This window comes from Rhinopithecus bieti, unplaced genomic scaffold (genome assembly GCF_001698545.2).
Source record: "Rhinopithecus bieti isolate Rb0 unplaced genomic scaffold, ASM169854v2 scaffold_56174, whole genome shotgun sequence".
NCBI classification, from domain to species: domain Eukaryota; kingdom Metazoa; phylum Chordata; class Mammalia; order Primates; family Cercopithecidae; genus Rhinopithecus; species Rhinopithecus bieti.
This window is the reverse complement of record NW_016824749.1, coordinates 3,743,871-3,760,757: the sequence shown is the minus strand read 5'-3', so window position 1 is coordinate 3,760,757 and position 16,887 is coordinate 3,743,871. Positions and strand designations below refer to the sequence as shown.

General features: G+C 43.5%; 1 protein-coding gene across 3 annotated transcripts in view; it reads left to right on the top strand.

Annotated features, from left to right (window-relative positions):
• The first annotated feature begins 7 nt into the window (after window positions 1-7).
• FAM149A (family with sequence similarity 149 member A) overlaps window positions 8-16,887 on the top strand; it is a 72,685-nt gene continuing 55,805 nt past the window's right edge. For 2 of the 3 annotated variants that reach the window (XM_017862644.1, XM_017862643.1), the window contains exon 1: window positions 8-789. In XM_017862644.1, the coding sequence (XP_017718133.1) occupies window positions 218-789 (572 nt within the window). In that variant the 5' untranslated portion in view covers window positions 8-217. The remainder of the gene's footprint in view (window positions 790-16,887) is intronic. The other variant, XM_017862642.1, reaches the window with a different exon arrangement.

Here is a 16,887-nt window from a genome sequence, read left to right as displayed (position 1 = left end):
GGGCGCTCGGCGGGCGGACCCGGACCGGGGAAGGGCGACCCTAGCGGCGCGGAGCTGAGCGCCCTGGGCGGTTCCTTGGGGAGGAGAGGGAGGCAGGGGCCTCCGGGGCTCCGGGTGCGGGGACCCCAGGCTCCTCGCCCCGGCCCGGGCCGCCTCGGCCGGACCCCCGCGGTCTGGACTCGGGCGGCGGCGAGGACGGCGTGTCCACTGTCGAGGCATGAAGGCGGCTGTGCTGGACCTTGGATCTCTCTTGGCCAAACTCTTCGAGACCTCGACGGCGCCCCCCGCAGGCCCCTCCTCCAGACCCTCGGGAGGTGCTGCGGCTGCAAGGTCGGGGGGCTCCAGGGCGAGCACCCCGCTGGGCACCGCCCCGACCCCGACCCTCCTCCGCGCCCTGCCTCCCGACTGCCCCTCGGCCTCGCGGCGGGCGCCCGCCCCGCTGCTCCCTGCCTCCTACTCCCGGGGCTCCACCGCCACCTGCGCCGCGGGAGCAGTGGGGACCCTGCTCTCGTGGCCCAGTAGCCCCAGAGCGGCTAAAGCCTCGTCCCAGCTCCCCACTCCCTCCGGCGGGGGCTGCTCCCCTGCACGCCTGGTGGTCCCAGCGCGGCCGACCCCGGGCCCCGGCGGGGCCTGGGCCGCGCTCCCCCGGAACCCGCGCCAGCTTGGCCCGGGAGAGCGAGAGCCCGGCGCCTACGTGGCCCCCGGGGCTGGCCCCAGAACCCTGTTCCTTACCCTGCCTGACATCGGCGAGGAGGGGGCCTCGGACAGCGACTCCGGGGATGGCGAAGCGTGAGTAGCAGCGTGGTCCGGGCGCGTATACCTTTTGCTGGGACCCCCGACCCCTCCGCCTGCCGCACTCACCTTCGCAGGTACCCTTTAGGAAATGAAATATTTGTAGTAACTTCCATAACCCCCAGGCACCCTCCTTGCACGTTTCCTGGATCCTTCCTCCTTGGCTTTGCGGGCTTTCAGACGGAAGCTGTGACATGCCTTGTCCAACTTTCTCAGAATGAATCCTAAGGGGGCTTGAAGGAAAGGACAGAATTTTGTTTCTCTTCTACCTGAAGCATTGCTACTTAGAGCGTTTGTTTGGTTTTCTTAAGGACTTTTTGAAGTCCCTTTCTTTGTCTCAGAATATAGTAGGTATGCAGAGAAACAGAATACACACGTCTGCAGCAAGTATTTTAAGAAATGGTGAGACCTTGTGCTTTCCTGATTTCTTTTTTTTTTTTTTTTTGAGATGGAGTCTTGCTCTGTCGCCCAGGCTGGAGTGCAGTGGCCGGATCTCAGCTCACTGCAAGCTCCGCCTCCCGGGTTCAGGCCATTCTCCTGCCTCAGCCTCCCAAGTAGCTGGGACTACAGGCGCTGGCCACCTCGCTCGGCTAGTTTTTTTTTTGTATTTTTTAGTAGAGACGGGGTTTCACCGTGTTAGCCAGGATGGTCTCGATCTCCTGACCTCGTGATCCGCCCATCTCGGCCTCCCAAAGTGCTGGGATTACAGGGTTTCCTGATTTCTAAGGACCAGCCCCTAGTCTTATCCCAAGTGGGATGGGTCTCCTTTGTGTGACATCTAGTTGATTTATATATGCATAACACCATCTGACACAAATGGAATTGTAATGGCCAGGACATGTCTAATTATTACCTTAGAGCTCCTGAGAGCTTGCCACAGTGCCCTGAGTTACTGCAGAAACGTTGACTTCATGGGAACATTTTCACTGGGAATCGGAAGCCACTTCCCTAAACACACACCCACCCACACAACACCCCTTTCACTTCCGAGAGTCGTGATAAAAACATTGCTGTTTTAAAATGTGTTTTAGAACTAAGATGAGTTTTAATTTTTAAAGAGTGGAGCATATTGTTATTCTTGAGTGGGTAAATTTTCATCCTGAATGCTGCAAAGAAATAGTGAAATGGTCGAAGACAAGTAAGCCAATTCACAGACTGGGGTTTCTGCGTTGTAATCTAGTGAGGCCATTCCCTACTCCCTTCAAAAAATCCTGAGTAATTTTTGCATTCATACTGATCCTGACTCATTCACAATTTAAATAATTACAGTTTCACAAAATTGCATGATATTCATTTCAATATGAAAGTAAGCGGCCGGGCGCAGTGGCTCACGCCTGTAATCCCAGCACTTTGGGAGGCCAAGGCGGGCGGATCACGAGGTCAGGAGATCGAGACCATCCTAGCTAACACGGTGAAACCCTGTCTCTACTAAAATACAAAAAATTAGCCGGGCGAGGTGGCGGCGCCTGTAGTCCCAGCTACTCGGGAGGCTGAGGCAGGAGAATGGCGTGAACCTGGGAGGCGGAGCTTGCAGTGAGCGGAGATTGTGCCACTGCACTCCAGCCTGGGCAACAGAGTGAGACTCCATCTCAAAAAAAAAAAAAAGAGAATAAGTAGTTAAGCAAAAGGTTGTTCCCACTTATTAAAAAATACTACATTATGACATGTTTATCGGCTGATAGTTTTCCCTAAAATTATCAGTTAATTGCTTTTGGAAAACTCACTGGAATACATATACCTGAGGAATTAGACCATTGTTATTGGCAACTGGTCCTTAACATTTATGCAATTAATGTTTTATGAGCAAACAGATCTACACGCTGACCTTAAACGCTAGTCTTAGTGCTTTTAACAAATAGCCACTGAAATATGCAGCATGGCCAGTGAAAGAACTGGTATTAGTTTCAATTCTTGAACATATTAGCTCATGTTTATATTGTGCAAATATTTGCCATAGACACTTTTTGAATATCACTGCATTTGGCATTATTTACCTAAGAGATTATTCTGAATTAACAAATGCATTCAATTTTACGGACAGTGAAGAAATTGAATTTTTAAATTATTATTATTTTTTGAGATGAGGTCTCCCTCTGTCACCCAGGTTGGAGTGCAGTGGTATGATCACTGTTCACTGCAGCCTCAACCTCCCAGGCTCAAGCGATCTGATTCTTCTGTCTCAGACTCTCGAGTAGCTGGGATCACAGGTGTGAGCTGCTAGGCCTGGACAATTTTAAAAATGTTTCTGTGGAGACGGGGTCTCCCTGTGTTGCCCAGGCTGGTCTTGAGCTCCTGGCCTCAAGCCATCTTCCCACCTGGGCACAGCTGGGGTTATAGGCATGAGCCACTGCATCTGGCCATGAAATTGGATTTTAGGTAAGTGCCATGAGAAGTAATATACACAGCTAGGTGCTTTGCAGAATTCTCCTGAGTTTGTGCGCTCCTGCTGTCTGCAGCCGCAGGTAAAGGCACACACAGGCAGGAAGCAGACTGGCCTCTGAGCACATACCATTTTTCCTTTCAGATCCACGGCTACTCACGTTCCCTTCCTCTCATCATACCCCACTCCTTTTTCAATCACTAAAACGTAAGAGATGATGGGGAAGGAAGAAAGTATTAAGGTCACTTTTCTTTCAATACTACAGACTGCACCTTGAAGGATTTTTTTTCCCTCCTGGATTTCTGCGGTGGTGATTTACAACACCGAATAAACAAACATAAGACAATGAATTTAAATTTGCTCCTACCATCTCATCTGTCACTTGGCAGATAGCTGCTGCTGTTAGCCTGCGTGGTTAGTATTAAAATCAGGAATTGAAATTTCAAAAGCCTGGGAACATGGAAAGGGAGAAATGGATAATGTCAGAGAAAAAGAAAAAGAGTGATAAGAGAGAATGTGAACACATATAAAGGAAACGTAAACCTATCTGTAAGAAATGTGGATCTAATTTTAAGGCCGTGGCACTGAATTCGAAAGGAAAGCCCTACTAACAGTTTATACTTTTTTTTTGGACAATAACGCATACATTTTACATTTGCCTGATTCTGTACTTGGCTTAAAAAAAAAAAAACTCAAAGTAGTGAAATTAACTTGAGTTGGAAAATATGCAAACTCTCCTGCAATTTAGAGGCTTTTTTCCCCAAACAAAGGTGCTGAATAGCAGCAGGGGTTTTTGAGAATTCCGTAAGTGAAAGTCCCATGGAATGGAGGCTGCCCCTTTCGCTCCACAGGACATACTGGCTGCACATCTGAGCCAGAGGCAGAGGATACTGAGCTCTCTTTCTTCACCTCACTGTCCTGCATCCCTAGATGTGTGATCCAACACCTTTGATCTTCACCGTGGCTTCCCTGTGCATTTCATGTATATATTATGTCTTAGTGTTTTCCGGTCTCACTCATCCCTCTTCACTACCTCTTTTCACACTTCTGGTTTTAACCACACAATACACCTTGTAAAGGTCTTATTCTCTTATTTGTTCTGCAAATCTAAGAATTCCTAGCAATACGTAAGGTGGATAGATTGATAATTGTTGTGTATGAATGTTGGTAGAGTGTAAACTTCTAGTCAGGAAGTATTTATAGCTTGTATAAGTCATAGTTATTACAAGCATATACTCTTTTTTGTTTTTTTGAGTGATTGAGTTCCATTGTTAAAATAACATTACTGTGGATACATTGCAGTGGCTGCTTGAATGGCTTGTCAGCATGGCTGGCAGTAAAGTGACTGGAGGGACTCATCTTGATTCCTCTGACACTGAGGCAGCCTCGAATGTGATGAAGCCTGTAGACCTGGAAACCAGACGAGGTGGATTCCACCTCAAACCAATTGCTAGCTGAGTAATTCTGGGCAGGTTTTTCATTTTCCCCTAGCTGTACTTTTTCTTTCATGATAATATGGAGGCGATAATACTTTCTGCATAGAAGTGCTCCAGAAATTAATTGAAATAATATATTAAGTAACATATGGAGAAATGCTTAAAAAAAATGTGTTATCTATGATTACTACCTGCTTCTTGGCACAGAAATAAAAATTGAGAGCCATGTTTTATTGAAAGAAACATTCTAGACTGAGAGGGAAAAATGATTCATTATATTTAGCATGTGACTGTAATAAATGGCATCTTTTAGTTCAGTTATTTGGGAGAACAAATTATCGTACGTGCCAATCTTTCATCATTACCTTCCCTGCGTGACTTACAGAAGATAAGGGTTAGTTTAATTAACATTGCCACTGAGCGCTGTGTAACGCCCAGAAAGAAATGCATTTACCACTCTGGGATCAAACGTTTAATCTGCAGAATAATCAGTAGCATCACAAATCGTACATTTGGGTAGCGCTTGTCTTTTCCTCCACGGAAACCCTGTGATTTATATTCACATCTTACGTCCATTATCAGACTATAAACTCTTTGTCCGGTGACACTTAAGGGAACGCATGCCCATGAAGGACACTTAGCAAATATTTATTGAATGGTTGAAGAAAATATTTTCTTCCTCATATACCCACTGTCTTGGGTTTCTAATCTTACAAGAACCCAGGGGCAGTTTCAATGTCTTCCTTTCAGAGTAATTATTGTCTTGGGGCTCTTTGTTTCATTGTCTGGAATTTTTCCAAAGTCAGTAATGCTTTCTGCTGGGACTTAGCATTTCTCAGGGATGAACAGGGAGCTCAGTGTACAATTGTCATGTGACCGTTACTTTCATTAAAAGTAATAATGAATTCAACTTGGTTTTCCATATCAAGTATTTGCTTAAACCCGAGAAAACAGTTTTGTTCTGTCTTATGCAGTAGACTTTTGCTGTAAATTATCCTCTTTCTTTGTTGTTATATTTCAATCTTTTTTTTTTTTTTTTTTTTTTTGAGACAAGAGTCTCGCGCTGTCACCAGGCTGGCTGGAGTGCAGCAGCGCGATCTCGGCTCACTGTAACCTCCGCCTCCTGGGTTCAACTGATTCTCCTGCCTCAGCCTCCTGAGTAGCTGGGATATATTTAAATCTTGAACACTGTATTTGAGTTAGCAGTTATATGTTTTTTTTGCTGTGTGTTTAAAGTGTTTTCATTTTGAGTGTTTTCTAATTTCTTATCCAACAAGCATGGCCCTTGACTTGTGCCAAGCTCATAATGACAGTCCTGTGGGAGTTGAACGCTTCAGCGTTGTGTAATCATAACAGCTCATGTAAATTAGTATAGTTTTTAAAGCACAGATTGAAGTCAGATTGAATTTGATTCACATCTCATTTTATGATTCTTCTTAGAATGCTAACTAAGCATTCACATTAGGTACTTAACCTCTCTAAGCTTCACCTTCTCATTCATAAAATGGGAATTAATAATAATGCCTATTCAAAGAGATATTGTAAGGATTAAAAGAGATTATATATACAAACTTGTCTCTGTGGTGGCTAGTACATAAGCACTCGATAAATAACTGTTACTATTACATGATAGTCATTATTCTAAATATATTTTTATTTATTACCTACAGTCAGCATCTTTTGTACAAAATACAGTTTATTGCTGTGATCTGCAGTGAAGGCTAATGTATTCATTGTCAACCTGTATTATATCTGTTCCATCTAAGATCCACATGGAGCTAGATTTTTGAGTAACCAGGGAAAGAACTGGAATGGATCTTATCAAAAAGCAGGAAAATAAGATAAATGATTCAAGAGTGGTTTCAGACACTGCTGTGAGCACACAGCTAAGAGAGAAGACGAGGCCCGGAGATGATGCTGAGGGAGGGGAGGTGTCAGGGGTCTGAGTTCTAAAGAATATCCAAAATTGGGGCACATGGACACCTGGGGTTTGGGAGGGCACTGTAGGAGAGCAAAGCAGTGTGAGCAAATGCATGGAGGCACAGAGTCACGTGGCACGAGGCTTTCCATTTGTTAGGAGCACAGCTTTTGTGAAAAGCGTTAAAACTAGGGAGAGCCTTGGATACTGGGCTCTGTTTAGTAAACACTGGAAAAGCCACAGTTTAGGTAGAGAAGTGGCAGGAGCAGGCTGCGCTTTAGAAGGGTTGAGCTAATATGCAGGGAGCTAGTAGGAGGCTCTAGGAATAGACACCTGAGAGGTATGGAGCCTAGGAATGAACACAGTGAAAAAGATACCGAACTGACAAATCTCACAAGACTGGCAACACATAGGTGAGACTGAGGAAGTCAGAGGAAGTGCTGAAGATGATGTCGTGTGGCCGGGAGGAGAGCGCCACTCATAAAGGGGGGACCACAGAAGATGTGGGTTTGTCACGCAAATGAGGCGTTCCCTCTGGGATACACACCTTGAGTTGAGGTCTAGGAAAACATCCAGAGAAGGGACCAGGCACGGGGCTGGACATTCATGGTGGAATGTGGCAGGAAGTTAAGGACTGGGAGTATAAACAGGCAGCTTTGCATATACAGGTGATGGTGAACACACACAGTGATCACAAACTATACAACAGATGACATCACATGCCAAGCAAGGTAGGAGCGCTCCTTACTGTTGCTGCAAGTGCTTCAAGACCCTCTAAAATGAGAGGCGTCTCCTTTCTCTGCTGGAACAGTGCTTCTCAATGTCTGTGCCATTAGCTACCTGCTAGCAGTTACCAGGTGCCTACTTATTCCCTGTCCATGAAGCGGTAAGTACAGAAAGGGAGAATAAGCATTTAGAAATTTTATAGCAATTGGCAGAGGAGCTTTATGTCTATTGACTCTAATAATTAAACATTTGGATTCACATTTGTATATTGTTTTCACCATTTTGTTTTCTATTTTATTATATTTTAAAAGTATTTACATACAATAAATTGGAAAAATGATCCGACACTACAGATAGTTTGAAGACCACTGAGGTAGACTTTATTAAGATACCTTTAAACCACACTGAGCAAAACATTTCAGGACACCAAGAAAACCGGCCAAATGTAACATTATCTTTTACTGTCCTTAAAATACCGGGCTAAGCAATATTCTAATAGTATCCTCTGCCAGCCAAATGTAACATTATCTTTTACTGTCCTTAAAATACCGGGCTAAGCAATATTCTAATAGTATCCTCTGATTTCAGATGAGATTCTTTAAATTGTTCAGATGATCTGGAGTTGAGGATGTGCCTGGTTCACAGTGTCTTTGAGCACTGCGGTCATCAGATGCAGCCTCCAGCCAAGCACCCACTGTCTGGGAGGAGGGAGTTTCCCACTCTTATTCCTGCTTTAATCCTAGCTTGTCAGTTTTTGTTTTGTTGTAACATAAAAACCATGGGGAGTAGAGTCTATTGCTTTCTCTCAAAATAAACCTTTGGATCATTCACTGTGAGGAGGGACAAAGGAAAGTGAAAATGCTAGGGAAAAAAATACCAGTTAACATTTACAAATACCATGCCACATATCCTGCACATACAGAGGACCTCTTCCCTCATGGGTGCGGTGCGGATACTTGTTTCATTTTACACCGTCAAACCACCTACCTTTTTGGATATGCAGAATTTTATAATTCATAGGCAAAAATTTCAAAAATTATCTTCACATTTAATGGTCTCACGAGTAGTGTTACACTGACACATATTTAACAGGACATGATTTACTAGACAGCATGTACTACGTAGTACTCATCAAGCAAATGAATAAATACTATTCATTATGTATTGGAAAAAAAGTTGCCCCTTTTTGAGAGGTAGAAATAATGAAGATGCCATCTTTTGTAAAGCACAGAAATCAAATAAACGCTTTGTCATGATTCACCATTATGGAACTTTGCAGTGATTACATATCATTTAGAAGCTGGTGGTCTTTGGCAGTGACTAGAAAAACAGCCACGCTAAGATTTTCCCTGCTGTTGTTTAATAAAGAGGTTATTAAGGCAAAGTTGAATTAAATGTTCTTCTCAGATGCATGTATACCTATATAATCTTCTTAGAATCATTGCCTTCTTTATAACCATAACTTGAAATTATTTTTAAATATTGTGGAACTTCTATATAATGTCAGTCATGAGGATGAGGACACAACTCACCTTGGAAGCTCCTGTTCATATCAGACTTAGTGTTAATAATTTTTTTTTTTTTTTTTTTTTGAGACGGAGTCTCGCTCTGTCGCCCAGGCTGGAGTGCAGTGGCTGGATCTCAGCTCACTGCAAGCTCCGCCTCCCGGGTTTACGCCATTCTCCTGCCTCAGCCTCCCGAGTACCTGGGACTACAGGCACCCGCCACCTCGCCCGGCTAGTTTTTTGTATTTTTTAGTAGAGATGGGGTTTCACCGTGTTAGCCAGGATGGTCTTGATCTCCTGACCTCGTGATCCGCCCGTCTCGGCCTCCCAAAGTGCTGGGATTACAGGCGGGAGCCACCGCGCCCGAACAGTGTTAATAATTCGATTTCAGAGAATGTCACTAGTTGTATAGAAAGGCAAAGTGGGGATGGATTGTAAAATGCAACATTTAATTCAATTCCCTAATATCAGTGTGAAGACTTGGAAACCATCCCTGTATGTGCAGGACTCTTCATAATCCAGTTGACCTAAGAGTCTCTATCAAATAAAATGAACCCCTCCCCTCAAATAGAAGTTTTGTTGCTAAATTAATGCAATAATTGAATCCTAGGGAACTACAGTTTCAACATATGAAGTGCACTTTAAAGAAGCAGGTGATATATTCCCAAGGAAAGGTCTGCCTCAGACCTCTGTTTTACTTATTGGTTTTAACATTTTTATAAGCATGTTTCACAGATTGATGTGATCATTGATCAACTACTTACTATTCCATAAAGCCAGTGTTCTTAGCATTTGAAGTAACAGCTGGTATTTCAGGGTCTACTAGGCACCAAATATAGCATGCATGTTTTATGGACATTATCACAAATCCCCAAAACATACCTACAAGGCAGGAATTTGATTTTCATTTTACAGATGAAGAAATTGAGGCTCAGAATAAGAAATTGTCTGATTCCACCTAGCTGCTATGTGGAAAGTGTGATTGAATTCCTGGAAATCAATCTATATCCTCCACACATAGGTATAACCAGATATTTTTAATGAATTAAGATAGTAATGAGGATTAAAATCTACTTCCAAAGTAATTCATGGAATTTCCACTAGAACAAAATGACTCCAAAGAATTATACTCTTTCCAATAAAAATTTAAAAATCATGTTAGTAAGGCTGAGCGTGGTGGCTCATGCCTGTAATCCCAGCACTTTGGGAGGCCGAGGCAGGCGGATCACGAGGTCAGGAGTTCAAGACCAGCCTAACCAATATGGTGAAACCTCGTCTCTACGAAAAAAACACAAAAATTAGCTGGGCATTGTGTTACGCGCCTGTAGTCCCAGCTACTTGGGAGGCTGAGGCAGTAGAATCGCTGGAACCTGGGAGGCAGAGGTTGCAGTGAGCCGAGATCGCGCCACTGCACTCCAGCCTGGGTGACACAGCAAGACTCCATCTCAAAAAAACAAAACAAAACAAAAAAACTCGTGAGTAATCTAAAAGTATCTCAAAATAATATTCCTATTAGTACTGATAAGGAGACCATGATAGTCCATTTCAAAGTACAGATAAATGCGTTTTGTAATAAAGGCATGACTTCTTAAAGCATTCATTTTGTCAACTCTCTTCCAGATTATTTTTATAATTATGTTTCTTGTAAATTATTTTGTGTGGTGATACCAAATATATTTTATTCATACTAGAAAGGCAGTAATGAGCAAGCATTGTCTTACTAGAAAAAATGGAGAAGCAACTAGAGACGGCATCGCCAGGGAAAGGCTCTTCCTGCACGCCAGCATTTTCTTAATTAGATGTTTCACTTAAGGGTTTGGAAGAAGCCTTATCATTAAATATTGACAACTGTAATCCTTGCCAGCCCTGATGTTCATGTTTATCTAGTGAGTATATTTGTTTCATATGACATTGAACATTTTGGATCTTTTTTGACTGTTGATTTCTGACATAAATGATATAATTTTGAGGTTCTATAAAATATAGTTAAAATATATTCTAAAAGTGTATTTTTAAAGATTTATTAAAGTCACAATTTGAAACTTAGTCATTAACTTCATTTCCTTATGGTGACATCTCTTTAGTAGAGCATGTCAAAATTACATTGAGAAAATCATGGGACCCTATGGAAGATGTAAGGAGAGATTGATGGCAATTGATATTCTGATGTACATAAACGTATCATGACTGCCCTGACAGGCGCTGCGCACATTTCCCCACCTAGCGTGGGACTAAAAACAACGAGTGTGGTGGTGCCGTCCTATACCCAGCGGTTGTCTGTCTTTGTTCTCGCATCTGACTGTTGAAGTTCTGCTTCTGGTTCTTTTGTCTTTGTCTTGCTTTTGTGGTGAAGTTTAACCTCGGACTTGATGAATACCTGTGGCTCTTGATATAATCCTCACAGCTCCTGAGAATCTGACTCAAGCGCCCCTGTGATTTATCTTCCTGAATTCTCTGTTAACTGTGTCAGCTAACCCAGATCCAGCCCAAGAACTTATCAAGACAGTGACTTCCTGGCTGGCGCTATCCTAGGCCTGTCAGGGAGATCAGAATAGTCAATACCTGTTTTCCTTTCATTAGTTTCTCACTCATCTCAATTATGTCTTTGTGTTAAGTGAGAAAATTGCTGACCGAATATAAAGATGTTATGAAAAAGTCTAAAAGAAACTATTGGTAAAGCAACTATACGATGAATGTAGACGGTAGGCTGTTCTAAAAGATAACTGGCCTGCTGTCTTTAAAACTGTCCGTGTCAGTGAGGTCTGGGGAAAGGTGGAAGAATAATTTTCTTTCTATATGAAAATAGACTAAAGAGAGGTAAGAACAATTTAAAATATGGAATTTGATTGGATGCTAGTTTAAAAATATAGCTATAGAAGACACTTGGGAAAATTAGATTTGAATATTAAAGAGAATATTAGAGTGAGTACTAGTTTTAGGAAACTCATTGATTTCCTTAGATGTGATAACAGTATGGGGATTATGTAGGAGAACATCCTTTTAGGAAATGGATGGTAAGGTAGGGATCAGTAGAGTGTCACGATATTTGCAACTTCCTTTCAAATAATCCAGAATAAAATACATTTCTGGATTTAAAACAATATGGCAAAATATTAACCATGGTTGAATCCAGGTGATAGTTTTTTTTTTTTTGGTATAAATCTTTCAACTCTTCTATATTTTAAAATATGTTATAGTAAGAAGTTGGAAAAACTATTGTATATAAGAATCATTATTATTCTGACCTCAACAGAAATGTTAAATATTGACTTTTCATGGGAATTGTTCATAAATAATGTACATGTTTAGAGGATGAACATCTAAATGATGAAACAAAAGATCATAAGTAAATTCTTGCCTTTTTTTGGAGACTAGGTAGTTTCTTAACATTTGTGAACTCCAGCGTTCCACATTTCATATTTCCACCTTTCTTGAAAGCATCTGGTAATGGTGACTTTCTTTTATAGAATTTCAAGCCTTCAGAGAAGAATCTGAAGTTCTGAAGAAGGAAAAATGGAAATTATGGTAGAGCCTAGAGGGAAAGAAATGAGTATGTTTAATTTTGTTACAAGGAAATAAGAAATAGTGGGGAACAGAAGATGGAGGAGATACTTTTATTCATAGGCCATGCCTCTGCTTTCAAATGCTGGTCATTCTGATATACAGTCCAGTGTTAATACAGGGAACCAGGACAGCTTGAAAAGGAAATGTCACTATTACTGAGTTTTCAAAGGATGTCCAAATCTTATTTTTGCAAAACATGGTTGTTTGTATCGTTTATTTTTGGCAAAGTATGGTTGTTAGTGGATGTAGTTTGTATAGTTAAGAGGTTTCTCTTGTCATTGCAAGTTTTCCTGTCTGTACCTTTATGAGATGGATGCATTTTCCTCTCACGGACATGTGCTGATGTTGGGAGACAGTTCTCCCTGGGCCTTTTGTTTCTGTACGTTCTTGCTGGATATGCAGAAGTGTAAGGCCCTCCTTCATGGCTCTTTATTAGGGCCATTTTCCAGGATTGCATTTGCAGTGAGCAGCCTGAAGAGATGAGGGAGAAAGAGCACTTGAGCCACCGGCCACTGTGGACCAGGGGGTTTGCAAGCTCAGTGTCTCTTGTGACGTGACCCACTGCAGGATCCAGGACCAAACACTTGCACTGTGAATGTGGGGTCCAGGGAACAGATGTGAATTCTGATACTGTGGCAACTGCTTTTGCAGCAAGTAAGAAAGTCTTTCATCTCCAATTTAGGATTCTCATGTTTCCTCTAAGCATCCACCAAATTGTGACAAACTAATGTGTTAGCTTCTCAGCAGAGTAAAATGAAATCCCAGACCCTTCACAGTCCTTGACAGCCAGCACAGAATAGTTAAGCAGCAAATATTTACGTGACAATCACTTTCTTAAAGAAAACACACACACACTTTTTGTGCAAAGCAGTGATAGTAGCTGAAATTGCGAAACAAAATTCCATTCTAAAAATTTGCCATCTTAACTAGATAGCTAAAATTTTCTAACGTGTAAGAGAAGGGGCTACACACTCACGCAGACAATGAGCAACTTGGTAGTGGGTGACCACTTAGTTTCTAAGTCATCCACGCCCCAGGGAGGTGTATCCTTGGTCAGAAAAGGATGGACTTAGAATAAGATCCCAAGATACATCTACAGAATAATTTTGTGAGTAGGAAATTCAAAGGCACTATTTTCCTCCAGGGTGGAGGCAGAGGGTGGGTTGGCTTTCAGTTTCTTGCCATTTTTTTTTTTTTTTTTTGAGACTGAGTCTCACTCTGTCACCCAGGCTGGAGTGCAGTGGCCGGATCTCAGCTCACTGCAAGCTCCGCCTCCTGGGTTTATGCCATTCTCCTGCCTCAGCCTCCCGAGTAGCTGGGACTACAGGTGCCTGCCACCTCGCCCGGCTAGTTTTTTGTATTTTTTAGTAGAGACGGGGTTTCACCATGTTAGCCAGATGGTCTCGATCTCCTGACCTTGTGATCTGCCCTTCTCGGCCTCCCAAAGTGCTGGGATTACAGGCTTGAGCCACCGCGCCCAGCCCAGTTTCTTGCCATTTTTATAGAACACAGCATGGTGATGTGTCCACAGCCATACAAGTCAATGACTGGACTGTTGGAAATCCTTGCTGGTGGCATCTCACAAACCTTTTCCTTTCTCTCAGTACTTTTTCTCTGAGTAATGATGCAGTTCAGGCCCTCAGCTTGTTGTTTTGTGATATGTGCCAGCCACCTGCTTCTCAAACCATATCTCTCACTGGATGAGCACAGAGCTAGGATGCCTGCTACACCCACATCCCCTGCGGAGGTCTCTTGACCACAGTCACTGCTGAGGGAAGCAGCCCTAGGCAGCTCCACAAACACAGTAATGACGCTGCCCGTCCAGAGCTGATCAGAGCACGCTGGGAAGCCTGAGGAAGACAGTCCATCCATCAGCCAGCCAGCCATCGGTGACATGCTCCCGGGGTAGCTCTATCCAAGCAGGGATGTCAATGTGGTGAAACGGGTTTCTCACGAGAATTTGCACAGGAGGTAGAGGGAGAGTCAGCAACACAGCCTTGTTGTCAGGTTTAAGTGAGATCATTCTCATAAGGCACTTAGCAGAGCACTTGGCTGAAGTATGGGGCTTAATAACTGTTGGATAATGAACACTACTGTTGTGAACAGTTGAAGCTGAAGGGTCCTCTGAGAGAAGGCAAAGAACAGAGAGGCCATAGGCAAGCTGGGGCCATGAATACCCAACAGTTCGAAAGGGAGGCCAGAAAGAAATACGAGGTAGAGGTGAGATGTTGAAGAAGCAACGTAGGGTGTGGAATCACATGAACGAGCATGGCACCCTCTCTGTGTCCTGCAGACTTGCACTGCCAAGAGCGCGAGGTAACAGCCTGTTCGCCAGCTGTCCGGAGGTGGATGACCTTCACAGTCCCCAAATTCTAACCCCTAAAGCCTGCCATCTCCTTCCTCCCTTATATTCCTGTTTGGGTGGCGTTTCCCAGACTCCTGTGGGATCTGGACACTTGTTTCCAATATTTGTAAATAATTTTCACAAAATGAATTCCTTTCATTGGTATCATATCACTTGCCCAGTCCATACTACTCATTACTAGGAGTATCTCGAGTAAGCCTCGCACCTTGTTACCAAAAAGGATACATTGATGGACTTGCCCTTCCCAACTCACCTCTTCCTGAGGTCCCCCTTTCTTGCTGGCTGGATAGAATGTATTCACTCAGCTTTTCTACCGTAGGATGGTGTGATGGTCAATTTTATGTGTCAACTAGACTGAGCTAAGGGACACCTGGATAGCTGATAAAACGTTATTTTTGGATGTGTCTATGAGGGTATTTCCGGAAGAGATTAGCATTTTCATCAGTAGACGCATTGGAATCCACCCTCACCAATGAGAGTGGACACCATCTAATCCCTTAAGGGTCCAAATAGAACAAAAAGGCAGAGGAAGGGCAAATTCTCTTCTTGATCTCGGACATCCAACTCTCCTGCCCTCAGACCAGTATCGGAGGGCCTGGTGCTTGGGTCTTTGGACTCCAGGACTCCACCCTTGAATTCTCAGGTCTTTGACTTTGGACTGGGGGGAGTCACGCCATCATCATGCCATCGACACCCCTGGTTCTCAGGTCTTCACACTCGGGCTGGATCACACCACTGGCTTTCCTGGCTCTTCAGCTCGCAGATGGCAGATGATGTGACTTCTCAGCCTCCGTGATTGTGTGAGCCTGTTCCCCTAATATATCTCCTGGTATATATCTCTGTATCTTATTGGTTCTGTTTCTCTGGAGAACCCCAATACAGGGGAAGGAAGAGACGCTTGCTCTTTATAAATGGGCAGTATGTCACAATTCTGTGGGAATCTTGTGCTAATTTTCTGCTTTGGAACCACTGAAGAGGCTTCTTGAAGAATGGAATGGCATTTTGTAATGGTAGAGCTGTCGTGCATGCTAATTACAAATGTTGCGGGCAGGACAGTTATTTCACAGGCAGAAGTAGTGTCTGTGTGATTCTCTGAGAAGCCTTGCCTTCCTGCCAGGCAGAAGGGTGCTGGAGCTGACGGCACGGGCCAACAGGAGCAACTGTACGCCTCTCACCAACTCCACCCCGAGAGGCCTCACAATGGGTGTTTGAAATCAGCCAAGGAGGAACTGTTTTCACCCTGCATGCCCACAGAACCTCAACTCAGAACTTCGGTTTCTTCTGGAGAGTTAGTCTACCAGCACACTGCTGCTAAGAAGTATAAGATGTATGTTTACTTCACAGTAAACACTTTTCAATCTACCCGATTCCATAGGTAGATTGAAACAAGGGGATGCTTTTGACAAAAGGCTTTGAGATTACTGCTTCTGTCATAAGAACACTCAGAAGAGATGTCAAGAGGCTGGCCTCTCCAAAGTCACACAGTGGAAGTGTGGGTACCAGGTTCTGTCTAATGGCTTTCAACATTTGTTTTCTGTCTTACAACATCCATCAGAGGATGACATGTACCTGCAAGAAACAGTTTCATGAGCATTTGTTAACATAATCACTGCAATTATATCCCTTACTCTTCAGACAAGCAAGAATAAGGGAATGTACGTGAAAGGGGTAGTCTGAAAAATTTTTGTTTTTTTTTTTTTTTTTTTTTTTTTTTTTGAGATGGAATTACGCTCTTGTCACCCAGGCTGGAGTGCAATGGCATGATCTCTGCTCCCTGCAATCTCTGCCTCCCAAGTTCAAGCAATTCTCTTGCCTCAGCCTCTCAAGTAGCTGGAATTACAGGCATGAGACACCATGCCCAGTAGTAGAGACAGGGTTTCACCATGTTGGCCAGGCTGATTTCAAACTCCTGACTTCAGTTGATCCTCCCTCCTCGGCTTCCCAAAGTGCTGGAATTACAGGCGTGAGCCACCATGCCCGGCCTTTTTCCTTCCTTCCTTCCTTCCTTCCTTCCTTCCTTCCTTCCTTCCTTCCTTCCTTCTTTTCCTTCCCTCCCTCCCTCTTTCCCTCTTTCCCTCTTTCTTTCTCTTTCTCTCTTTCTTTTTCCTTCCTTCCTTCCTTCCTTCCTTCCTTCCTTCCTTCCTTCCTTCCTTCCTTCCTTCCTTCCTTCCTTCCTTCTTTTCCTTCCCTCCCTCCCTCTT